Here is a 26,737-nt window from a genome sequence, read left to right on the forward strand (position 1 = left end):
CCTATCCACACCCCCGCCCCCTGACAGGCCCCCCGGGACTCCCATGCTTATCCAACCCCTCCCTGTCCCCTGACCACCCGTCAGAACCTCCGCCCCATCCAACTGCCCCCTGCTCCCTGTCCCCTGACTGTCCCCCGGGATCCCCACCACTTATCCAACTCCCCGGTCCCAGCCCCCTTACCATGCCACTCAGAGCAGCATGTCTGGCAGCTGTGCTGCCTTGCTGGAGCTGCTTGGCAGGAGCGCACAACCCCGCCCAGAGTGCTTCCCGCAGGGCGAGGTGGGGCTGCAAGGGAGGGGGAACAACAGAGGAGGAGCCGGGGACTAGCCTCCCCGGGTGGGATCTCAAGAGCAGGGCAGGACAGTCCCACGGGCTGGATGTGGCCCATGGGCTGTAGTTTGCCCACCTCTGGTCTAAACCATCCAAGAGAAATGGGCTGTCCGGCCTCCTTTTGAAAACTTACAGCAAAGGAGCTTCCACAACCTCCCTAGGCAGTCTCTTCTGTTAGGAATTTTTTCCTGAGATTTAATCTAAATCTGCTATTCTGTAGTTTGAATCCATTGCATCTTGTCCTGCCCTCTGTGGCAAGAGAGAACAGTTTTTCTCCATCTTTTTTATGGCAGCCTTCCAAGTATTTGAAAACCGCTATCGTCCTCCCTTAATATCTTCTTTTCCAAACTAAACATACCCAATTCTTTCAGCCTTTGCTCATATGGCTTGCCTTCCACCCCTTTGATCATATTTGTCACTTGCCTCTGGATCCTTTCCAGTTTCTCTACATCCTTTCTATACATTGGTGACTAAAGTTGGACCCAGTACTTCAGCTGCAGCCAAACAAGTGCCGAGTAGAACGGTACTATCATGAGAGAGGCCAAATTGGGTCAGACCAATGGTCCATCTAGCCCAATATCCTGTTTCCCGACACTGGCCAATGTCAGGGGCTTCAGAGGGAATGAACAGAACAGGGTAATCATCAAATGATCCACCCCATCGCCAATTCCCAGCTTCTGGCAAACGGAGGGTAGGGACACTTCAGAGCATGATTTTGCATCCTTGGCCATCCTGGCTAATAGTCATTGATGGACCTATCCTCCATGAACTTTTCCAGTTCTTTTTTGAACTCTGTTATAGTCTTGGCCTTCACAACATCCTCTGGCAAAGAGTTCCACAGGTTAACCTGCGTTCTGTGAAGAAATACTATGCCTCCCTTGACTTGCATGCTATGCCTCTGTTAATGCAACCTAAAATTGCATTTGTTTTATTTTTGCAACAGCTTCACATTGCTGACCCATGTTGAGATTGTGATCTACCACAACTCCCAGATCCTTCTCCGCAATGCCACTTCCAAGACAGATATCACCCATTTTGTGTTTGTGCATTTGTTTTTTCTTCCCTAAGAGTAGCACCTTACATTTGTCTTTGTTGAATTTCATTTTCTTGTCTATAGCCCAATTCTCCAATTAATTAAGTTTCCTCTGAATTTTAGTTCTATTGCTATCCTCCAAAATCTTGGCAACCCCCCATAGCTTTGTGTCATTGGCAAATTTGATCAGTATGCTCTCTGTTCCTACATCCAGGTCATTAATAAAGATTTTAAACAACACCAGACACAGAACAGATTCCTGTGGAAACTCATTTGAAACCTCCCTCCAATCTGACATCATTCCATTAATAGTTACTCTTTGTGGTTGTATAACCAATTATGCATCCATGTAATGGTAGTTCCTCCAAGCCTGCATTTCTCCAGCTTACTTATCATAATGTCATGTGGGACTGTGTCATAAACCTTACTGAAATCCAGGTATATTATGTCCACCATATTCCCCCTACCCACCAAACCATGTACCCTGTCAAAGAAGGAAATCAAGCTGGTTTGGCATGATTTGTTCTTGGTAAATCCATGCTGGCTGCTAGTGATTACTTCCTAATCTGCCAGGTATTCACAAATTGAATGTTTTATCCATTGCTCTACTAGTAGTTTCCCAGGTATCGAAGTCAGGCTGACTGATCTATAGTTCCCTGGCTTCACCTTTTTACCCTTTTTTAAAGATGAGGACTGCATTGGCCCTTTTCCAATCTTCTGGCACCTCTTCTGTCATCCATGAGTTGTAAATATTACAGTGGCTCCTACATTTCTTCAGCTAATTCCTTCAGGACATTGGGTGAATAGCATCAGGCACTGCTGATTTGAATTCATTCAAATTGGTCAGAAGATCTCTGTGTTCTTTACTAATCCCAATCTGTATTCCTTCCCCTTTATTGTCTATGGCAGTGATTCTCATGGGGGTACGCAGAGGTCTTCCAGGGGGTACATCAACTTATCTAGATATTTGCCTAGTTTTACAACAGGCTACATAATAAGCACTAGCGAAGTCAGTACAAACTAAATTTTCCTACTCACAATGAGTTGTTTATTCTACTCTATATATTATATGCTGAAATATTTATTTATTTTATAATTATATGGTGAAAATGAGAAGTTTTTTAGTTATAGTGTGCTGTGATACTTTTGTATTTTTATGTCTGATTTTGTAAGAAAGTAGTTTTTAAGTGAGGTGAAACTTGGAAGTATACAAGACAAATAAGACTCCTGAAAGGGATACATCAATCTGGAAAGGTTGAGAGCCACTGGTCTATGGTAATTTCACTAGTCATCTGGTCACATGTTAATTTTTTTGTGAGAAGGCTGAAGCAACATAGACATTGAGCAGCTCTGCCTTCCTATAATCTTCCATGACCACCTCACCTTCTCAATTGAGCAGCAGACCCACACTGCCCTTGATCTTTCTCCTTTGTTTGACATATTTGAAGAACCCCTTCCTGTTGTCTCTAATATTGCTTGCCAACTTTACCTCCTTCTTTGCCTTGGCTTTCCTGATTTTGTGCCTGCACACTCATGCTGTTCCCATGTATACTTCCTTGATGACATGCCCCTCCTTCCATTTCCTGTATGTATCCCTTTTGGTTTTTAGATAACTAAAAAGCTCCACATTGGCCTCCTGTGGTTCTGCTTATCTTTCCTCTTTGTCAGAATAGCTTGAAGGTGGGCTGCTAGTATTACATCTTTTTAGGAACTGCCAGTCTCCTTCAACTCCTTTTCTTTCTAATTGGTCCTTCCATGGGACTTTGCCTGCTATTTCTCTGAGTTGGTTGAAATCTGCCTTTCTGAAGACCAGTGTCCTTGATTTGCTGTTCTCATTCCTTTTTTCCCTAGGATCTGGAATTCTGTCAGATTGTGGCTACTTCCTCCCACTTCCCAATCACCTTCACATTCGCAATTAATTCATCCCTTTGGGTCAAGGCCATATTCAAAATGGATGACCTCCTGGTTCTTTCCTCAACTTTCTGAATCAGAAAGCTACACATGCTAAGAATTTGTGGGACATGTTTTGCTGCAATTGTCTTCCAATAGATATCAGGGAAGTTAAAATTCCCCATTAATACTAGCTCATGTGTGTTAACTAATCTTGTAGAATGCTTGTAGAATGACTCATCCACTTACTCTTCCTGATTTGGTGGTCTGTAATAGACTCCTGCCATAACATCGCTACTGTTCTTTTCCCTTGTTATCCTCACCCAGAGACTTTCAGTAGATCTGGCACTCTCTTCCTCTTGGACCTGAGAGCAAGTGTATACATTCTTGACATATAGTGCAAAGCCTCCTTTATCTATCCTTTCAGAACAAGCTATATCCCTCAATGTTCATATTCCAATCATGGGAGTTGTCCCACAAAGTCTCTGTAATGCCAATTGAGTCATAATTTTCTTCATGTACCATGACTTCCAGTTCATCCTACTTGTTCCCCATACGCCTAACATTTGTTTACAGGTACTGAAGATATGTTCCAGACTGCTTGTTTGCTTTTCTTCCCTTTTGAATGCAGTTTAATCAGATCTGCACAAGAACCCCAATGAAGTGGCTGAGAATCTGTACAGGGTAATTTCAGAATCAGGGCCTTTGTGCATGCTTTCAACCATAAGGGCTAGTATCATTGTTTTTTCCAATCGGAACTCAGATTCTGGAGCACAATTCTACAGTAAGAAGTGGACTCTGTAGCAAATTCCATGGTCGCAGAATCATGGAACACAAGGGGCCCTGCACATAAGCATTCAGATAGACCCTCAGAACAAACCCTCTTCACCTTACTTCAGTAGGATTACTTGTCTGAGTACGGTAGGTTTGGGGCATGCAGGTTTAAGGATTCAGTATGTGTGGCTTTCATGAAATTGGTTGTTGTTGGCAGACAGCTTGAAATTACAGTGGAACCTGACAGTGACAAACACCTGAGTTACGAACTGACCAGTCAACCACACACCTCATTTGGAACTAGAAGTAGACAATCAGGCAGCAAAAGAGACCCAAAAAGGCAAATATAGTACAATACTGTGTTAAACATAAATTACTAAAAAAATAAAGGGAAAGCAGAATTTTTCTTCTACATAGTAAAGTTTCAAAGCTGTATTAAGTCAATGTTCGGCTGTAAACTTTTGAATGAACAACCATAATGTTTTGTTCAGTTACAAACATTTCAGAGTTACGAACAACCTCCATTCCTGAGGTGTCTGTAACTCTGAGATTCTACTGTAATGCTACTAGAAGAGAGATATATCTTTGCAGAAATACTAGTATTTCAAGAAAATAACATTTTTTCCCACTATTATCAGGTAATCTTATAGTTTCCAAACTAACTCTGGTAGAGAAGAGTGCTTCTGAAACACTTGATTTCTGAAAAGAAAATGATTTTTCCATTGCCTAGAATAAAGCATCTGAATTTGTGAAATATACTACAGCAATTTTAATCGTAGAAAAATGTAAGGCTTCAATTTCAAAACATTAGAACTTAATCCTACATTGTCAAAATCAGTGAATTTTGCCATTAATTTCTATTGGAGCGGGATTGGGCTATAGAGATTTTGCAAAATGTGTGGGGTGTGTTTGTGTGTGTAGACCAACTTAACTGTGAAAAAGAATTTTTTTAAAAATCTGTCTCCCTCCCTCAAAAAAGAATGCTAACCTTTTAATTCGAAAACATTGGAAGTTTTATCAGATTTCCAATTATGGCTTCCTCATTCTCCCATCTCTACTATTTTGTTCATTTTAAACTGAAAGAAATATTTTTTTAAATGAATGGAAAATAATGGGCACTTTGTCAAAGAGGGTACCCTAGATAGTGAGGTTTGACCCTTGCTCTTCCATTAGATATACAAACAAGTTGGAAATGTTATCAGCCATCGTGTAGTCTGCTGTATCTTTGCCATTTTATAATGCTTGTTAAAGTGTACTATAAAGAAAAATGATTGCAGGACAGATATAAGTGTTTAGAAATATTCATTATCCTTTCATTTATGTGAATTTTGAGGGTCAAAGTTATGCATTTTTATCAGACTTTTTATTATCTTTCAACCTAAGTGAAGATCAGTGCTTTAGAAAAGGGAAGGGATTTTTCTTGAATGTTAAAATGATTTGGTGCAGAGGAAATAGTAATGGGGACTCGTTACTTTATAGAAAAAAAAATTGTGATTACAAAGTGACAGAATTTTTAATATTGAGAGGAGACAAGTTTGATTTTTTTTTTTTATTCCTTTGAGCTAAGGATGGAGAACAATCAAAGGGTCATTCATTGAAAGAATAAAATTGTGTTTTAGAAAGAACCAGTTCAAAAGTATTGATGGCCTCCAGGAAAGCAAAATGGCAAATTAGTGGGGTATTCTGGAGAAACTTGCTGATCACCGTGCTGTACCAGTTCTATTGATAGAAGACTTCATTTTCCAGAGTTGTTTATCCTAGTTTGCTCACTAGCACTATGTACATGTCAGTGCTGTTAGAGCTGGGGGAAGTGCTAGCTGGAACTTTGTAAAGACATGGCACGTAGTGCTTCTGGTTAAAATTAAGCCTTTAACAGTTATAATGCCTCCAGGCACTGCTGCTGAGACAGTGCCCTTCCACCAGTATGCCCCTTGGTGCTCAAGAGACATGGTTTGGCTCTGTTTGATCATGCACTTAAGTGCATGCCTAATGTTAAGTCTGTGAGTAGTCCCATTCACTTCAAGCATGTACTTAAGTACCTACCTGAATTGGGGCCTATATCAGCCCATCTAAGTGATATGCATTCAAGAGTCCTAGGGCAAAGCTCTGCAACCAGGGACATAAAACAAACCATCTATCATATTCCTGAGCTGGAACTGCAGCAAGCAGGGTGGCAGACGAAAACAGCCACAAGTTCTTATTGCTAAATGACAAATTAGCTGTCAACAAAACCAGCATCATCTATGAGCTTGATTTTGTATAAGACGCTCAATATTGCTTTCATCACTGAGGCCTGGTATGCTTGCACTCTCCAGCCCTATCATAGTCCAAACCATCTACTAATATTAGCCAACTGACCACAAAAAGAGGATGATCCAGAATGAAGCAAAAAGAAGAAAAGGAGGCAGAGTAGCATCTGTCTTTCCCCCTGTCCCAGATGCCTTTGGATTTTCTGTGAGATAAAGGATTAGTGATCTACTGATCTCTAGACGAAGACCCTTGGACCCACTCCCTCCACTGTGAGGTAGGGAAGTATTTTTATCTCCATTTTACAAGTGCAGAACTGAAGCACAGAGAGATTGTTATTTGCCCAAGGTCAAACAGGAAAACTGAAGTGGAGCTGGTACTAGAACCCAGATGTTATGAATAATAATTCCATGCCTTAACCACAAGACTTTGCTTTTTTATGTCTGTGAAACTTCCAGTTTCATCTGGCAGTGTTTCAGTGATCAGAGTGAGACCCTCCATTCTCTCTCTTTGGTGTTTCTATGGCACTCATCACAGTAATATCTAATAGCTGGCTCTTTCCACCCACAAATAGTTTTCCTTTTCTCATACATGCCCACATGTATAATGTAAGTGTTAATAAGATGTTTGTTAGAATAATTATTTTATGTTAAGAAGTTGCCTGCTATTTTTAAGACAAAAATGGGGATGGCCACCTTTAAAAAAAAAACCCATCAGGTTGCACGTACCCAACTGTAGTATTTTTAAACTAGCATTGAAATAAAATGGTACTTCCTTTAAGATAAAAAAAAAATCCCAATCTTTTTAAAAATTAGATTGAGGGATTTTTTTTGTTGATTTCAATTCTCATGAAAATGAATGATTGATAATACTAGCTGAAGCTAGGCATAATGTGGGCAGACTCTGGGGAAACTTTCCAGAATAGTTTTGTCGTCCTAACATATAGCTTCTCTGATATTCTAATAGTTGGACTCTCTGGAGAAGAATGTCAATAATACTAAATAGTTCTAAATTATGGTTTGGGGATGCTGACAAATGTCCACTAGGGATTCTAGGTATTAATTGAAGATGACCAAACTGATTTCTCATGTGAAAAATGTGGCTAGATCCATATCTTCAAACAAAAACACCACTCCAGTAAAGTGGGATGAGATTTTTATGTAGAATGATGAATTGCATTCAATATTTTAAATTTCACTTCCTTCACTGAGTCCTTGCTCTTCTTTCATTCTCAGGGCCTTTCATTCTATTTCTCTCATAGGTTGGGGTAAAAGTCCGAGACTGAATGAGTGCCATGAATAATTATTACAAAACATCACAAGCAAATGTGATTGATAATTGATAGGCACATAGGAATTGCCATGCCAGATTAGAGCAGTGGTCTAGGTTCCATGGTGGCAGGATTGGTGAGTTTATACTGCAGACCTCCATAGCTGTGAACACTCGTTACCTCACTAAAAATAACTGAAATACAAATTGGTCTTGTCTTTACAAAAAAAAGTAGGGGGGGGGGCATTTCTGGAAAATCAGGAGCATGAGTTGCCCTGGTCATAGGTGGATAAGGCCTCATCCAACAAAATCTGCTGCAGAGCAATATAATTGACCCAAAAGTATGGGTAGGATTTTTGTTGTTGTTGTTGCTTGAGATATGCATGGGGGATTCTGTAGACAAGGGAGTTCCACAGCTATGAATACCCTGGCCTACTCTGCACGCAGGGACTCCAGGGAGTCTACCAACTCAGGTTGATTAGGGAGCCATTGTAGCAGAAACACGCATGACCTCATATTAGTATTAACACTGAGTATATTTTGATTTTAAGGCCTCTAGTTTGGATAATGTGGATAGTTACACATAATGATGTCTTTTAACATATGTAATAGCTCATAAATCTCTGCTTTCTTGTTGTCTCAGGTTTTCATCAGTATCACTTCTTGGACTGGTTAGCAGGGAATACAAAAGGCAGGGCAGCTAGCACACTTGCTTCTTTCCCTCACTGCCACTCCTGATGTCTCCCCATCAGGCAGTCTGTAATTTTGAGCTGAACAAATATAGTCTGGTCTTCAATGTTGCTGAATGCAGCATAATGTGCTGTAGCTGCAACAGTGAGCTAGTTCTGGATAATGTATTGTTACATTGCTCTTCTGGATCTCCAAAAACTTTAAATATTAAATTAATAATAATGTTTGTTTGTTTGTTTGTGTAATGAGACAGAGGATGTTTTGGAAAAAGGAGTCCATTTTTTACTTAGTTTTTAGTCATCTAAACCTGAGAAGGAGACAGTTTTTGTATAATGTATAATTTATTCTATCTTTAGTTAATAGAGCACACTGTGCTTTTGTCAACTTTATAAGGTAAGGTGTGTGTAGGGGAGGGTCCATGTGCGTGTGTGTGTTCTGAAGCTGCACGGTGCACTAAGTGAATAATATAGCACTTGTATTCTTGTTAGAAGGATGGTCCTAACAGCACACTGCGGAATTTTGGCACTGAATTAAAAGCAAGAATAATTCAAGGAATTGTCACTATTCAGAAGGCCGCAAGTAAAAAACAGACTAAATCATAAGTATTTGAATATCACCGTTAGAGCTCTTTTATTACAGGAAAACAAAATTAGCATATCATTGACAGGGCTGGATTTCACAGTAGGCACATGCCTAGAGGTGCCAGCATTCTAGAGGCACCTAAAAATTCAAATTTTGCCGCTCCTGGGTCATGGCAGGGTGGGGAGGCCAGCTAGGGTTGCCAGGGATCTGGTTTCCAATCACAACACCTGGTCAAAAAGGGACCATGGCTGCTCCAGTCAGCTTAAAAGTCCAGTGAGTGGTGCAGCGGGGCTAAGGAAGACTCCCTGCCTGCCCTGGATCTGCCCGGCTTCCAGAAGTGGCCAGCAGGTCCCTGCAGCCCCTAGACACAGGGGCAATCAGGGAAGCTCTGCATGCTGCTCTCACCCCAAGCACCAGCTTCGCAGCTCTCATTGGCCCAGGTGTGCCCAAGGTGTAAATCCAGCCCTGGGCACACAGCTCATTATAAATTTTAGAGATGGGGCAAAAATGCAATATGGTTTTTAACAAAAAAAAAAGTGCTTGCTTGTGTAAAGGCTTTCTGGACTAGGAAACTGTGACAGCTTTGATTGATCCACTAGAGTAGTTAAATTTAGATAATTTATGCATTATTTTAATTTAAAGGTGGCTCACTTCGTGTACAATATTGGGTTCAAATTTTTTTTCAATTAGGTGACAACTAAAAAGAAACTAAAAAGAAACTAAAAAGAAATGTTGTTTATTACTCTCATCATGAACCTGAAGTGTCATTTTAGCTGTCCTGAAGCTTATGTGTCTTATTATGCATGAATGGCTCATAGTACTTTTTAGTTATACCAGCCTTTACTGTTAGTCATATTGAGGTTTAACCTTTCAGATTTCTGCCCAAGAAATAAAACAGGTTTTTTGCATAAAAGATATTCTGCAAACATAACTAAGTATTGAAATATACATTTTTGCATATAATGGCTTATGTGTAAGCTGAGTCTATTGTGTGAATTTAAGAGAATTTGCTTTCCTTTGCCATTAGGTAGCCCAGGAAATTCCTTTTATGCTACAACATTGAGCACATCCTGTGCCAAGGGAAATGAACTTCCATGAATTTTGTTAAGATTTTATTCTCCATCCTTATTTTCACATTCTATGAGCAAGTTCCAGAGGAACCAGTCAGTAAAGCTGCATGGTGAAGCTAGTTTTGGTAGTCTAATCAGATTCTTTAAAAAGTCAGTTATACGAAGAATCAAATTTTGTTATGAATGCTATTCAAAGTGACAGTTGTGACCTCTTCTGAGCATATTTTCTGGGTATGTGATCAGATTCATGAAGGGATGATGATTAGATCTCCACCCTCAATCAAACTTTAATGAATAAATTCATTATCTACGTTCAGACTTGAATGCATAGTTCTGTTGATAATTTCATATAAAAAGAATATTTTATGAATATCCAAATGTCAACTACTCATTATTTGTGCATGTTTTCTCTAAACATAGAAATTCAGTAATTAACAACAGAACTATTCATTAAAATTCAAATGCTGATAAATGATAGATAAAAATGTCTTCCATTGATTAAACTTCTACAAAATTAAAAGTGTATGCTCATTAGAACAATTCATGAATATGTTCCACTACATGATATAGAGCTTTAAATTAATACGCTGAACATTCAGATTAGTAGCATGTCATTTATTCTCGGTTATAGTGGTATATTCCTCACTGCTGTTCTGATGTCTCAAGGCTTGTATTTGGATTGTATCCATTTTCTGTCCACTAATATCTAAAAAAAGGCTTTGAATGTCAGTCGATACTAGCCTCTGAGAAGAAATTTGTTTTAACCAAAGTCAGTAATTGGGAATATATCTGTATTATATAGGGCTGTGGAACATCTTTTAAATCTCTACGGCCAGTCCTCAAGCTGCACATAAATTCTCACCCAAAAAACCATGGTCAGGAAGAGAAACAGAGAACTCCTCTTTTACGCCTTCTCTCAAAACCTGCAGAGTTCACACTTTGCAGATCATTTGTGTATGGACATATGGCAAAAAGAAGTCTTCAGCAGGGTTCAAAGAGTAAAGTCTGTACTTTTTAGCACAAGTGCTAACATCTTCTGTTCACCTCCCCCACAACTGACATGTATAATCCAGGCAGATGTTGCACCCACTTGTAAGGATCTATGTGAACACAATTTGCCCTTGGCTTTATTAAAAGCACATAGCACTGGATTACCTGATCCAGCACCCACAGAAGGTTGATGGGAATCTTTCCTTTGCCTTTAACATGCATTGTCAGATCAGGTCCTGAATTTGGCCTGAGTTACTAAACAAAGCAGAGAGGAGAAATGGTGAACATAAAAAGGGGAGGACTACAAAATAATGTTAAATTTAGTCTCTTCTTAAGAACCAATCTTACGCTCTTCATGGTCAGGGGGAGTGGGAGTTTTGCCTGTTTCAGTTGTGCAGGGCAGGCTCATAGCTGAACAGTGAGAAACATTCATTGATCAAGATGCACGGGTGAATGAAAGAAGGACACAGAGATGGGTTTAAGCACCAGGTGGGATCTGTTTCTTACGTAATCCAATCAACAGCCAAAATGTCAGCCCCAGACAAGTGCACTCCTTCATCCCTTAAAAACCTCCAGCACATTGTACTGGATGTCCCTGTGTGAAATCACTGAGCCACCTGCATCCAAAAAGATTGATGGCTCCCTGCCATACAAGCTTCGTGAGTATTTCTAACCAAACCAATCTCATGTTTGGCTGTGACTGTCTAAACCATCCTACGTCCCTCTGAATCATGCAGACCCCTCGATCAATTTCCCCAAAGTAAATAACTAGGACATTAGGTGGGTATAGTTCACCCATCAATAAGTGCAGAAGAGACATGAGCTGATTCCACAATGAGCCCCATCTACCAAACCATTGACGGCAGACACCCTCAGTCCTGAAGCTCAACTGCAGTCCATCTGCCAACCTGGCTGCCTGCGTGTGGGCCCAATGCACAATAGGGTGTCTGAAAATTCAAACATCAACCTTATCTCTGATGTCTTCTGCAATCACAGACGTACAACATTAGCTCATCTTTGCCTTCCCCAGTCACCCATCAAAGGGAGCACAGGTCCTGTAACAGTCCAATTTCCAGTACCCAATTGCCTGAACTCACTGGGAGTCAAAACCCTCCAATGCTGACTGCCAGGTAATAATGTGACTACTGCCTAAATGTTGTACCAAAACCAAACCTATTTATTTCTAAATTCCTGACCCTACGTATTGGAAGCCACCAATAGTGGAAAACTCAAATGGGACATCTCTAGTTGCAACCTGCATTGCCCACTACTTAGGCTACCTCTGTGCTTCCTTGGTAATACGGTCTACAACACATTCTCCCCGCGGTATCCAATTCTACCTGAAGCTCTGATTCCAGGATCCAACTGGATCACCAGATTGTTAGCCCACTAAACTGTTCCAGAAATGTTTCCCATACCTCCAAATCTTCCCTCATTTCTATGGTCACCCTGACAAAATTATGAGGCCCTACCCAGCACCACCACTCTCTATGCAAAGTTTAAGTGCCCCATGATCACCTGAACCCATTTTACTATAATTTTCCTAGAATCTTTGAGCACCCTTATCAACAGCCTTATATTATCTAGCTTTTCTTTGGGTGTCTGTGATACATGCTGCCTTGTATCCAATTCAGTTCCCAAATATGTTAACTTCTGTGCTGGGCTTTCTGTCTTTTCTGTGGCCCCAAGTGCTGCATGCAGGGACAGGATGGAAGATGTCTTGCCTTTGTTCATCCTCACAAGGTCCAAGGAAAACTCAATACTAACACCCCGGGTTAAAATCACAGTGCCTTAATGGCTCAGTATAGCTCTAAATAAGTGGGATAGAGCATGAGATTTTAAAAAGCAATTCAGCATTAGTGGCCTAACTCTGCTCCCATTAAAGTCAAAGTGAGTTTTGCCATGACTTTAGAGTAGACTGAGTTAGGCCAAATTTGAATATCCAAAGTCTTTTACAAAACCATAGTGCTTAAATAAAAAGATATAAACCCCACAAAGGGCATCTTAGCTACAATCATGTATGAACCATAACGACATTTACTAGCTACATTGGTTTGTCACAGTGATTATAATTAATAAAGGGAATAATAATATTCAAACAAGGTGCCCATACGCATATATTTTTGCCTTGCAATACTTTCTGATGCAGCAATGGCATCGTGAGTCATCATCTTGACAAGTTATTGACCAATAATTTTCCACATGAATAAAATAGATTAACAATGTAAATTTGCTTCCTTTTTTTAAAAAATGCCTGACTTTTCTTCAGCATCCAAAACTATGTTGTAATTAATTTATTTTCTTTCTTCTAGAAATAGTATTAACACTGAACGATATTTATTCTCAATCCATTGACAAACAGCTAGGATTAGTTCTCAATTCTTCTGACTGTCCCATTCTGCCATCTAGTGGCACTATGAATACACTGCTTTCAAGAAATAAAAACTTTTTTTGGAGGAGTTTCTCTAATCAGTGATAATTAACACAGATTTTTGCTGAAGGAATGCATCAGGAAGAAAATCATTTTAATCTTAAAAATGCAAAAGAATTTTCCAGATACAAAATGTAATAGATAAAATATAACTGATTATCGTGTATAAATATAATATCGTGCAAAAGACGTCCACAGTGTGAATTTGTTAGGGGGTAAATATTTGAACTGTGGTGATCGAATTTTTGCAAATGCCTTTTTGCAATAGTAGTGTCATCGAGTTTAAGGCCAGAAAAGACCACCAGATCATCTAGTCTAAGATTCTGCATACCACAGGCCACCAATACCAACACTGTCATTTATAGTAAATTGCCAAGGCAAAACTGTATTGTCAGTCTGTTTCACAGATGGCAGAATATGGAACCTCAACAGTGAGGGGGTTTATTTATTTATTGTTAAGGTACTTGCAGGTCTGTATTCTAGTGATACTGAGAAGTTTTTAATATGTCTTCCAGGGTGGAAAAATCCCCATAAGATGGACTGCCCCTGAAGCTATAGCCTACAGAAAGTTCTCTTCAGCAAGTGATGCATGGAGCTATGGGATTGTCATGTGGGAAGTGATGTCCTATGGAGAAAGGCCATATTGGGAGATGTCTAATCAGGATGTAAGTACTGCATGGGACCGATCTCCCACTATGATTAAATATTCTTTGCAAATGATTGTTACCCCTATCATTTTTTGCTATTTTATTTACTTTCTCGATCAGATCCTCAGCTAGTATAAATCAACTTAACTCCACTGACTTCAATGAAATGTTGCTGTTTTACACCAGCTGACGATCTGCCTCTCTCTAAGTAAAATTTTGACTGGTTTTCTGGAAGGGCTAAAGCCACGCTACAAAAAGTTCTAATCGGTTTGCCAGATTCTGGGATCGGATGTGTGCAGCTTCCATCCAAGTCAGTGGGAGCCTTGTGCCTGCACCTGAGAATACAGTTTGCTCAACAAAGTAATATATCAATTCCTCCATGAATAGTGGTGTTATACCAGTGATCAGTTTGGTCCAATATATCTACGGCACCCTGATGGTGCCCTTCAATGAACATACTTTAGGTGGTCAATCCCAAAACACGCCTGGGGCTAATGGGATACAATCTGAAGCTGCTGTGAGAAGAATATTTCTAGTTCTGCTTTTTAATCATTAATATACAATGTTTTCTTTACAAACTACCTGTAGTTTTACATTTTGTACAGGACAGTGTAAAAGTATAAAGTGATATATTTTTCTCTGCCATTTGCTCAAAAAAGTTTCAACTATGCACCATCAACGTTCTTCTTAACTAGAACAAACATTATCTTCTAAGGAAGTTGAAAGTTTGTCCTGTAAACAAGCAGCATTGAAGGAGATAGGGCAATTTTTATCACAAGTTAAGTTTTCCACAAGTACTGCAATTGAGCGTAGCACCCCATAGCTTAGAACAGCATGTCTAAGCTTCACTCAAGAACCAATCTCCCTTTTATGGTGCAGAATGACAGTCACCCCGTTCTTACCACACATTCTTATCACTCCTCATGCCCTGCATAGTGTAGATATATCTCTGTATCACAAAACTTTTCTAGATGATTATTTTTTTACAATATTCCAAGCTGATTGACAACATCTGTTAGTTTCAAGTTGATTCGTCAAAAAGAGGTTTGACAGAGGTACTTTTATTAAAGAAGCCACTTTTTTCAGATTTTTTTCAGAATGTTCCAGCAGAAAAAAAATCAGTCATGGCAACACTGCCATATAATCATCATTATGCTGTACCAAAACATATATCATTGGGATACAGAACAATATGTCTTTCCCAATATAATGTGATGAAGTTTCATTAATTTGATTAAGATGTTAACAACAAGTAAATGTGACATTTAAATTGCATTGGAAAATTCCAAATAGTTAGGCATGAAGTATGTAAACCTACCTTTGCAGCATATTGTGGCCTATGTTTTAGCACAGAAAGTAGCACTAAGTAAGCATGAATTTGTTTTACAGAAATAATCTGAATTTCCCCAAAGTCAGTGATACTGGAGTTCTGGCAAAAGAAGTAGGGGTAGGGAGAGTGTGCACAGAGCAGATGTATAAAAGACACCATGCAAACTTGTGCTGACAAGTTTTGCATAAATATGGATAATCACAGGTCTTGTTGTGACAAAAAGGACAATAGCTACATGAGCTGACATTCTAAACCAAATGCAGAGGTGATATATATGGTGGTGTTACTCGTTCATCAGAAAGACAGTACAAGCATACCCTAGATACCGAAGGATGGAAGGAGATATAGCAGAAAAAAAATATTAACAAATTAAGGTCGGGACCTTTTCTGACACCATTCCACACTCTCTTTGTTAGTTGCTTTTCCTGCTATTCTCCATATTTCTGCTATATTAGTGTGTAAATGTATCTCCTTATGTCCACTTACCTTCATCTAGCTGACACCACCATTTACATCACTTCAGAAATAGTTTATATTTTTTACAGATCTACAAAGATATCGGCTATTATGACTGTTTTGGAAAATCTTGCAATACGTTTTTTTTAAGTGACACTTATAGTACTTGGCCTCCAGTTGGCCAAATACATGTCCCAGATAGCTTTCACCTCATGCCTGTTGGGTCTTCCTTGAGCAACAAGAAAAAAAATTAGAAGTTATACTCGGTTAATATACTAAATTCCCTTCCTAGCCTGGCTACTGTGGGCTTCAGCACCAGTGGTCAAAATTGTTAGAATTTTTTTAATTCGCTGTCACAGATCACCCTACACAAACATATAGGAAAGTATTTACATAGATCAACATTTTCAAACTTAAGAGTCTACAGTTAGTCTGATAAAGTGATATTTAGGTATCTGAATAAAAGTGATCTGATTTTCAGAAATTATAAGCACCCATAAATACTAGTTAAGTCATTGGGAACTGTAGAGACTCAGCACCTTTGAAAATCAGGCAACTTCTATTTAATTGCCAAAATATGAATTTAGGAGCTGACCTTTAGGCACCTAGGTTTGGAAATGTTGACCATACATTTTGTAACATTACCAACAGCATAATATGTATTCTTAAAAACTTACTTGATTTGAGAAATGTGACTCGTTTGAGTAAATAAGCATTTTATTATTGTGTTACGTCATTTCAGATCTGTGGTAATGCTGATTAATGCACTTCTTGGATGTGCGTCAGGCACTAGAGGTGTCCATTAATTAGGGTTGCTGCACAATCTGTCATGTCTTATTGCTTAATTAATAAACATTAGATTAGCTATTGAGCTTTCTGAGGAAACGATTGTACTGATGAACAGATTGAGCTAAGAGTCTAGCTCACTAATACCGTGTGAGGAAAGGAAGATTTATATCCGATGCATTCAGTTTACAGAACAGCTTTGAATGAGCTCTTCTGGGACACCTATTAGAGGCCGTTGTAAAAATTATTACATATTGCAGAATTTGGATATTCAGAAAAAAATAATATTTAATGGATTGATTGAATATGCATAAAACTGCTGTAGCAAACTGAATAAACCTTCTCGCTCACTTAACAACAATATTGACATGTAAAAATTCACCATACACATTTCACTAAGGCCTGGTCTACACTACGCGTTTAAACCGAATTTAGCAGCGTTAAACCGATTTAACCCTGCACCCATCCATACAACGAGGCCCTTTATATTGATATAAAGGGCTCTTTAAACCAGTTTCTGTATTCCTCTCCGATGAGAGGAGTAGCGCTGAAATCGGTATTGCCATGTCGGATTAGAGTTAGTGTGGCCGCAAATCGACGGATGATCCCCAGGGCGGTACCCACAGTGGGCAGCCATGTGACCGCTCTGAAAGCAATCTGGAAACTTGGAATGGCACTGGCCAAGGTAGACAGAAAAGCCCTGCGAAAACTTTTGAAATGTCATTTCCTGTTGCCGACAGGACCTCTGGATCAGCAGGGTGGCGATGCAGTCCCAAATCCAAAAAGAGCTGCCATAGCAATGGACCAATTACGGGAGATACTGATCTGATCGCCCGATGGGGAGACAAATCGTGGTAATCAAGAGTTCCGATACAGAAGATGAAGAATGACAAAGCATTTGAGAAGAAAATCTCCAGGCCTAATGATAGAACAGAGGCCACAAGCAGGGACCACACAGTGCCATGGCAAAGCGTAACGGCAAACCAAAGAAATCAAACAGAATGCTCATTGAGGGAGGGATGGGGTACTGTTAGGACATTCCAAGCTATCCCCAACAGTCCCTGTGGGTCTCCTAAAAAGTATTTGTATTCTTGCTGAGCTCCCAATGCGTAGGTTCAAAAACATTGTCTGGGTGTTCAGATATATCTCGCAATTTACCCAGCCTCGCCCCCATGAAAAAAGGGAGAAAAGCATTTTTCTAATGCCATTGTTTCAATGTCACCTATGTCTACTGCATTGCTGCGTAGACACGGTGCTGGCTGATGAAACAGCACATCCCCTCCCCCCCCCTTCTCCCTTTCCTGATGCAGATTGGTACAAAATTGGGGAGAAACAGTCCATCATCCTGTGATGTGCGCCTGACTGCCTGTGGAGGGTCGGCTGGGGGCTCCTGTAAATGAAAAATGACTCCTGTCATTCCTGGCAAGATTGGTACAAAAGGCGCAGTAACGTCCCTCATCATAGCAGCTGGAGCCTGAGCCTCTCAGCCCACCTCCCCCTTTCGTGTTCTAAAGAAATAATTCTTTACATCCCCTGACTGATCATGAGCAAGCAGGAGGCGGTGCTCCTCCCCCAACCCCTTTAATGGTCCTGCCGTGGACTAATTCATAGCACTTGAGTGCCCCCCTCATTTATCTCGCTAAAAAGTCAGTGTTTCTTATCTTGCAATTCTTTATTACGTCATCACAAACAAATGGGGAACATTGCAATGGTAGCCCAGAGTTGGGAGGAGAAAAGCAACAGGAGGTGGTCAGGGCAACCCTCTAGAAGGCATGCCAGCCTCATTTCTGTGGGATCTAGGGGCTCGACCTGGAAGTGACGTGCTCTCTGGCTCTCTAGTAGAACTTCCCCATAATCCGGTACATGACGATTATTTTAGAACAAATTAGATAAAGAAGGGAATTGACCCGGGGAGTCCATGCCATTTTTGTCCATGCACCCCCGGACGACCTCAGCGAGGCTAGCCAGGAGCACCGATGACAGCAGCAGACATACAAAATGATTGATAACTGTCATCGCCAATTTCCAATTGCAAACGGTACAAAATGATTGATAACCGTCATCACCAATTTCCAATTGCAAACGGGTACAAAATGATTGATAACCATCATCTCATCACCAATTTACAGTGGCAGATGGTGCAATAGGGATGGTAACCATCTCTGCTGCCTTGCAAAGGCAAATGAATGCTGCTGTGTAGCACTGCAGTACCGCCTCTGTCAGTAGCATCCAGTACACATATGGCTACACATACGGTGACAGTGACAAAAGGCAAAACAGGCTCCATGGTTGCCATGCTATGGCATCTGCCAGGGCAATCCAGGGAAAAAGGGCGTGAAATGATTGTCTGCCGTTGCTTTCACGGAGGAAGGATTGAGTGATGACATTTACCCAGAATCACCCGCGACACTGTTTTTGCACCATCATGCATTGGGATCTCAACCCAGAATTCCAATGGGTGGGGGAAACTGCGGGAACTATGAGATAGCTATGGGATAGCTACCCACAGTGCAACACTCCAGAAATGGACGCTAGCCTCGGGACATGGATGCACACCCACCGAATTAATGTGCTTAGTATGGCCGTGTGCACTCGACTTTATACAATCTGTTTTACAAAACCGGTTTATGTAAAATCAGAATAATCCCGTAATGTAGACATACCCTTAGAGAAAGAGAGTCTGGCTTTGACTATCTGATTTCTTCTTGATGAACTGAGTGAAATAAATTGATAGTTTCAGTCCAGTTCCTGCTGGTCAAGTGTTTACATCCGAAAACCAGAAGCACAGTTAGCGCTAATCAATCTTTTTGCTGGCAGTCTTAATGGAGAGTCCAAGGCACCGGTGGACCATGCTCCCCACACTTTTAACACCTTTTAACAGAAGAAATATAAGTGCAGAGTTCATGTCATGATAACTTCTGCCAGGGAGACACTACAGTTACAGCTTTCACCCATCAGGGGCTGATGTGGCACCAAAAGAGAGGGCAGTGGGCTCACCGCCAGAGCAGCCAGCCACAGAGATTCTCCTACAAAGATTCCAGCGCCCTTAGTCCAAGGACAAAATTGTTATGAACACTGAGCTAAACCTATTATCATTTCAGATTGAGAGCAATTGAACACTGATTTGCCAATGTGGGGAAGCTTCCACTGACTGGTGCAGCCTTTTCTATGTCTGTTCTGTAGACAGAGGAGGTAGGACTCCAGGAGAATCATTTGACACTTTCACCAGCCCTAAACTAGCTACAGAAAAGAATATTAAAAGGGGTTTCAAAAAATGTCTTTCAGCTTCCACATTTTATCTCCCTAAAAGTCAAATGTGGGCTCGTTAGATCACGGGTGGGCCAACTATGGCCTGGGGGCCACATCCGGCCCTTCAGACATTTTAATCCTGCCCTCAAGCTTCTGCAGGGGAGTGGGGTCTGGGGCCTGCCCCGCTCCACACGTGCCATGGCTCCATGTGGCTCTCAGAAGCAGCAGCATGTCCCCCCCTCCGTATCCTACATGTAGTGCAGCAAGGGAGCTCCACACGCTGCCCCCGCCCCAAGCACAGGCCTCACAGCTCCCATTGGCTGGCAACTGTGACCAGTGGAAGCTGCAGGGGCCGCATCTATGGACAGGGCAGTGTGCAGAGCTGCCTGGCCATGCCTCCACATAGGAGCCGGAGAGAGGACATGCCGCTGCTTGTGGGAGCTGCTTGAGGTAAGCACTGCCTGGAGCCTGCACCCCTGACCCTTTCCAGCATCCCAAACCCCTACCCCAGCCCTGATCCCCCTCCCACCCTCCAAACCCCTTGGTCCCACATTCCTGCACCCCAGAGCCCACACCACCAGCTGGAGCCCTCACTCCCCCCCACCCGCAACCCTGCCCCAGCCCGGAACCCCCTCATGCACGCTCAACTCCTCATTTCTGGCCCCACCCCAGAGTCCACACCCCAGCTCCCAATTTTGTGAGGATTTATGGCCTGCCATACAATTTCTACCCTCAGATGTGGCTCTCGGACCAAAAAGTTTGCCCACCCCGGCCTTAGATGTTGTACCTTACCAAGACTGGCCTTCTGTTCTCAGCTATATATATGCCTAACTCCTCTTGTTCAGAAGCAGGGAGAGTGGATGGCAGGGACTCTATAGAATTCTAGACCTGCCTTTGACACTTGCCTCCTACTGTACAGTTTGGCAAACTTGCATCATCTCTTTGCCCCAGGTTCTTTATCTGAAAATGGGGATAATAATACTTGCCTCACAGTATGAATATCAATCAGTCAATGTTCATATAGTGCTTTGAAGATAAAAAGTGCCATATATGCTATTAATAATAGAGAATTATTAATTATTATTTCAACAGTAGTCTACATCTCTACGTATATTGAAATTTTCCTTTTGAACAAGATAATAAAATTAATGGACCATGACTCCCCTACCAAAGAAATTATAAAATGTAATGGGTCAAAGAAAATATAAATGCCAATGAAATCCTTTTTAAAATAATGTCTTTCAGAAAAACCTCATCAGCTTTGTATTGGCATGACTGTTGAATGTTTTATGCTTAATAAAAAGTGTGAAGCATTTACTTTTGACCTAGAAAGTAAAAACCCCGTTCAGAAATTAATCATTTGCAACAAGTACTGTAATATATTAGGCTGATATCTGTTTTTCTGGGCAGCTAAAGATTGCAACTTCAGTGACATGTATCCAAGAAAATCTATCTACTATTGTAGTAAGTAACTAAGTTTTCTGTAGCTACTTCTGATAGACCTCGATTCCTTCCTGCTTTTTAGAATAGAAGCCATACAGTTGAAATCATTTTTGATTCATTGCATTAGGTGATACTTAACATTTCTTGTTGAACTTTTGGGCTGGATGACATCCAAGATTGGCATATAGTCAACTGGCCTCCTAGCAAACAGTTTGTGCGGCTGTATCCTTCCTCTGGCAGTGGGGCTTCCCATGGCAGCAAGACCTCCTTTATGAAGAACTTACTCACAGAGCTCCTTTCTTTGTTCTTCTGTCCACCTAGTACTTTCCTTTCCTTCCTACAGTTATCAATAGTTACCAATTCCACACATGGTGTGTGTATTATAGCTGCCTGTCTCTATAGACAGAGAGATTTGAACACCTACATATGTATATAGATACAGAGGGTGAGGAGTGTGATAAAAAGGCTTTATCAGCCTGAGTTTGGGTTGGCCATATTACCTAATGAGAAAATTGTGTTTGATAATGAAATGGTTGTCGTGGAAAAATACATGTTTATTGCGCAGAATGAAAGGGTTCTGATGACTCTGTTGCTGCAGAAGACATAAATAATCCCCTATTGTGGTAATTTCAGTTGCTGACATTTTCTCCTCTATGGACAGAGTTTTTTCTCCTGAAAATAAGCATGGAGGGGAAAATTTCGAGAAGATTTCCATGTAGGCTAACTCCTGAAAATGATCTAGTGTTTATCCCATTGAGAGGAAAGGTAACAGCATGAATGAGGAGGCAGGGACTCCTAATCACATGGAACCTGAGGACCTGCAAGAAATCTGAGGCCAAAATCTACAATTTCCAGGACACTTGCAACACATTTGTCCCTCTGCACACACTCTCCTGGTTCATACCCCAGGCAGCACAGCCAGCTCCCCCATTAGTCTCTGATCTATCAGTGAACGTTACACCTAAGCATGTAGGAAGTGGAAGAAGCTACAAATTGGAATATCTCTGTGGCAAATTATGCTAACTTGTGAGTAAAGCATACCAGCTATGCTGAGTGGTTCAAAACTTACCCCACCACAATCCCAATTGCCCATATAGCTCTCAACACGTTGTTTATGCACAGTAGGTTTCTGCCAGTGTACACTGTTGCTCAGCTCTCGTTTCTAAAAATTCAGGCCCAGCCGAGTGCAGTTACCATGCTCTCTCTTCCCTCTGCCTCACAAGTGAAGGGGAACACAAGTCTTAATGTATCTTCATTACTGTTATTAGCATAATGCCTGCAGCATAAACAGAATTCAGAAAGAGAGCAAGCTAGAGTCCCATGCTAATAGGATTGAAAATACAGAAGCTACAGCTATAAAGCATTGCTTCATTGTAAATAATGTAATGTGCACTCTGCCTGCTGTATTGATTGTATGTGCAATGCACACATGTATGTGTATGTATAATTATACTAAGATATATAAAATGTCACTTGAATGCAGAGTGCCTGCTTTCAACAGGTATACGTCTCACAAAGGCCAATGTATTATTGTAAGTATTGTGATTTACTTTTCAGTGGACATTGTATACGGGTTGTTGTCCTTGGAACAGCTGCTGCTTTCCCTCCATGTGCAGAAGCATAACTACATCATTCTCTTCTTTCAACGGCTCCACGGGCTCCCTTTTCATTTCAGGATCTAGTAAACATTCCAGTCTTCGTTTTTAAACCTTTCATGAACTCACTCCAGCTGACCTCTCACAGAACTTGTCTGTTTCTGCTTTCCTTCCTGCTCTCTCCACTTATGTAGCACTGGCCTGTTTCTCACTTTTAGCCGTCTCACAGAGTTACTAAACAAAGCCACCTCCTCTTCAGCTCCCCCTACATGGAACAGTTTTCCTATATCTGATCTGTCCATTTCTTTTCAAACCTCAGCTGAAAACATATCTTTCCACCCCTGCCAATCCTTGCAGTTTCATTTTCCTGGTATTTTTATCTAACACTGTAATTTCAGCTTATTATTATTATATAACACACACACACACACCCCTAAAGTATTATAAGATGCAGGTTTTATAAAAGGTGCTGTACAAGATAAAGTTGCATTATGCTGTATTGCAAAATGGCTTTCATTGTCTGGATCGGTCATATTCAGTCCTGAAGAGCAAGAGAACCACTTTGTCATCAAATGAAGTTACTGGGGACCAGACATTGCACTGTGGTATTTGCACTGTGACAATCTCATTACAGCATGACATTGGCATGTATTAATGCAATGTCACAATGCAAATATCAGAGCACATTAGTATGAGATTATTTTGTTGGCTTCCTGACTTCAGGTTGCTGAAGAGGAAAAGGATGTTTCTTATTTCTCTCCTCTTCTCTCCTTCACAGTCTCTTAATAGAAAGGTTAATAATAATAGAATAAATAGTAGAAATAGTTAAAAATAATAGAATGGGACACACTTTTGTGATTAATGCTTTGTGACTAATGCTTTGCTGGCTCTGTCTGAGACTGAAAGTGTAGTGTAAAGAACACTAGTCAAAATCCTGGCCTCCACCCTATCTGCATGTGAGAATCTCAGAGCTGCATACAATGCTAGACCATGAAGGTGTCTTCATCTTAATTTATCATTGGTCTGCATTCCTAGTTTGATATTGTCCGTGTGTGTTAATATGATGCTCTATAATCACCCCTATTATCTTTGTTTAGGTTATACTGTCTATAGAAGAAGGTTACAGGCTTCCAGCTCCTATGGGCTGCCCAGCTTCTCTCCACCAACTTATGCTTCACTGCTGGCAAAAAGAGAGAAACCACCGGCCGAAGTTTACTGACATTGTCAGCTTCCTAGACAAACTGATCCGCAACCCCAGCTCCCTTCATACCCTAGTGGAGGATGTACTTGTGTAAGACTCACTTCAGTGCTCTTTACTCATACAATCATGACTGTCATCAGATAACATAGTGGATTATGTAAGGACGGGATATCCTGACACAACTCTGAGCTCAGCTAGTGCTTAGCTGTTAAGTGTTGAGTGTTTAAAATCATTCTGAGTCTCTTATAAAGTGTATTTTATTATCAAATGAAACTGGTGAAATTGCAAACAAAAGGACTTTTTTTTCTCAAGCACATTGATAGCCATTTATCTTTTTTGGTCCAGCATTTTCATCTCTCTCTTTTGTTTGTTCTCTGTCAGTCTTTGGTCTTCATGAGTCTCCTCTCTGTTTTTCCACCTTTTGTTTGGTGTTTGTCCTATACTCTTGTTTTCTAAGTTCCCTCTTTAATTTTCTTCTCTCTTCAATGCTCTGTCTCTTCATTTGAAAAGCACAGTGTGTGAACAGTGGTAACTGCCTTAGAGTATTATCCTTCTGAATCTATCTATACTCCATACTTGCTAAGTCATGCTCCCCTTAGTGGAAGAGGGATATTAATATAACAAATCTATGGTACTCCCATTCCACAACAAATTTCTGGAGGAGCTACCCAAAACTTCCTCCCTATTCCCAAAGTAATGTTATGCACATGAATAAAGCAGATTTTAGGTGTAGAGCTGTTGAAGAAATGACTGGCCACTTTGTAATCACAGTGAGCTAAAGTCATCCTAGCTGTAAACTGAAATCAGTGACTTTGTATCAGGGATGAATTTGGCCCTACTCATTCATTAATGGCAAAATTCACTCCAGTGTGAAGGCCCCTCTGAGCCTCTTAATAATTCATAGCTTCACTGCAGGTTTTGCGTGGGGTGATGCAGTGTCCTGAGCCAGGGATAGTGTCTAGCCCACCTGGGGCGGGGGGGGCGGTCCATGGGGGTCTGCACCAGAAGTGTGGAGAGAGGCTGGTAGCTAGAGCTAAGTTTGGGGCTGGTGGTTTGCCACAAGTAAGCTTGAGGGGAATGGCTGTTAGGTAAACCCAGACTAGGTTTAGAGCTGTGGCTGTCTGGCCACCCCAAATTTGTGAGTTAGTTGGGGTTGGTTTGTTTCCCCACACTAGAGTCAGAGCTTAGCAAGTGGTGTCTTGCTAAGGCTAGGTTTGGAGTGGTATTTGCCCCTGTAAGTTGCCCCACTGAAATTAGAATATATCTTTCTTTTAAAAAGTACTCCAAAACACTTATAAACTATCATGTGCTTCTTTTAGAAAATATACTTTCAAAGTTATGTTTTTAATTACAAAATACTGATTCTTCAGAGTGTTACAAATTTCTGTTGTTCAACTTGTGATTTAATCAATTTTAGAAGGTTTGTTTTAAAATAGTTTCAGATTTGCACCTGTCCCTCAGTCTCCTTGCCCATTTTTGTGGTTTTACTATATTTTTTTTCATATTTTATAAAATGTTTCCCACCTCCTACCCCCACCCCATGTGCTCTGTGAAAGAACCACACAGGCTGGTGAAAATAGCAGACAAAATAATTTACAAACCAATTATACACAATGTGCTGCCAAATGCATAAAGTCATTGGGAGCTGGGAATAGTCCCCACTGCGTGGGTTAAAGTCCAAAGGAAATAACAGGGAAACAACCCAACAGAGAATGTTGTTTTCTCTAATCTCTTAATTTTTACTTGAAACAATAGGAGGTTAAAAAATATTGAGACAGAAGTGTGATTGAATTAGCTGTACCCTTTTATTTTTGTTTATTATCATACATAAAATCCCATGAAAATCAGAGTATAAAATGTAGTTCTTATTTGCTCTTTAGGTTAGTACTCCAGCTGCTGCAACCATTGCCTAATAATGTGGCAATAAACAGCCATTCCCTTTTTCATCTATTTTCTATGTAGATAAAGGTAAAAGTTATTACCCAGCATGGTATTAATACTTTTTCATTCTAACTGTGCTATTTTCCCATAATAGCTAAGGTTAAATGTGCTTTTATACCCTCTGCTTTGCTTTGGTGGGTTTCAAAATTAGTCATTATCTTCATCCCAAGAGTTTAAATTCTTCATCAAGTGCTAGTCCGTATACATATTCCACAGCTGGGGTGTGTTGGCTTGGTGTGCAGGCACTGGAGAATTTTCTAGTCAACAGTACCCACTGGGGTGCCAAATGCACCTTTCATCTCCTCATGCATTCTGTGAGGGTACAACAGGTGATGCTGCCAAGCCACAGCTAGTTCCTTCTGTACCACCCACGGGTACATTTTGGAGCAACTCTCTTCAGATTTTCCTCCAATTTGACTTCTAGTTAGTTAGCCTTGTTATTTTAGTCAGATAGGTGCCGGTGAACACGGCAGGAAGAGGGTATCAGAGGGGTGGCTGTGTTAGTCTGGATCTGTAAAAGCAGCAAAGAATTCTGTGGCACCTTATAGACTAACCAACGTTTTGGAGCATGAGCTTTTGTGGGTGAATACCTACTTCGTCAGATGCATGTAGTGGAAATTTCCAGGGGCAGGTATATATATGCAAGCAAGCTAGAGATAACGAGGTTAGTTCAAATCAGGGAGGATGAGGCCCTGTTCTAGCAGTTGAGATGTGAAAACCAAGGGAGTAGAAACTGGTTTTGTAGTTGGCAAGCCATTCACAGTCTTTGTTTAATCCTGAGC

The 26,737-nt window shown here is 40.7% G+C and overlaps 1 protein-coding gene across 3 annotated transcripts in view; it reads left to right on the top strand.

The window, feature by feature from the left end:
• EPHA6 (EPH receptor A6) overlaps positions 1-26,737 on the top strand; it is a 900,076-nt gene that overhangs the window by 864,529 nt on the left and 8,810 nt on the right. For all 3 annotated transcript variants that reach the window (XM_075072813.1, XM_075072800.1, XM_075072802.1), the window contains 2 exons: positions 13,823-13,972; positions 23,911-24,104. In XM_075072813.1, coding sequence (XP_074928914.1) covers positions 13,823-13,972; positions 23,911-24,104 — 344 coding nt within the window. The remainder of the gene's footprint in view (positions 1-13,822; positions 13,973-23,910; positions 24,105-26,737) is intronic.

This window comes from Chelonoidis abingdonii, chromosome 1 (genome assembly GCF_003597395.2).
Source record: "Chelonoidis abingdonii isolate Lonesome George chromosome 1, CheloAbing_2.0, whole genome shotgun sequence".
Lineage (NCBI taxonomy): Eukaryota > Metazoa > Chordata > Testudines > Testudinidae > Chelonoidis > Chelonoidis abingdonii.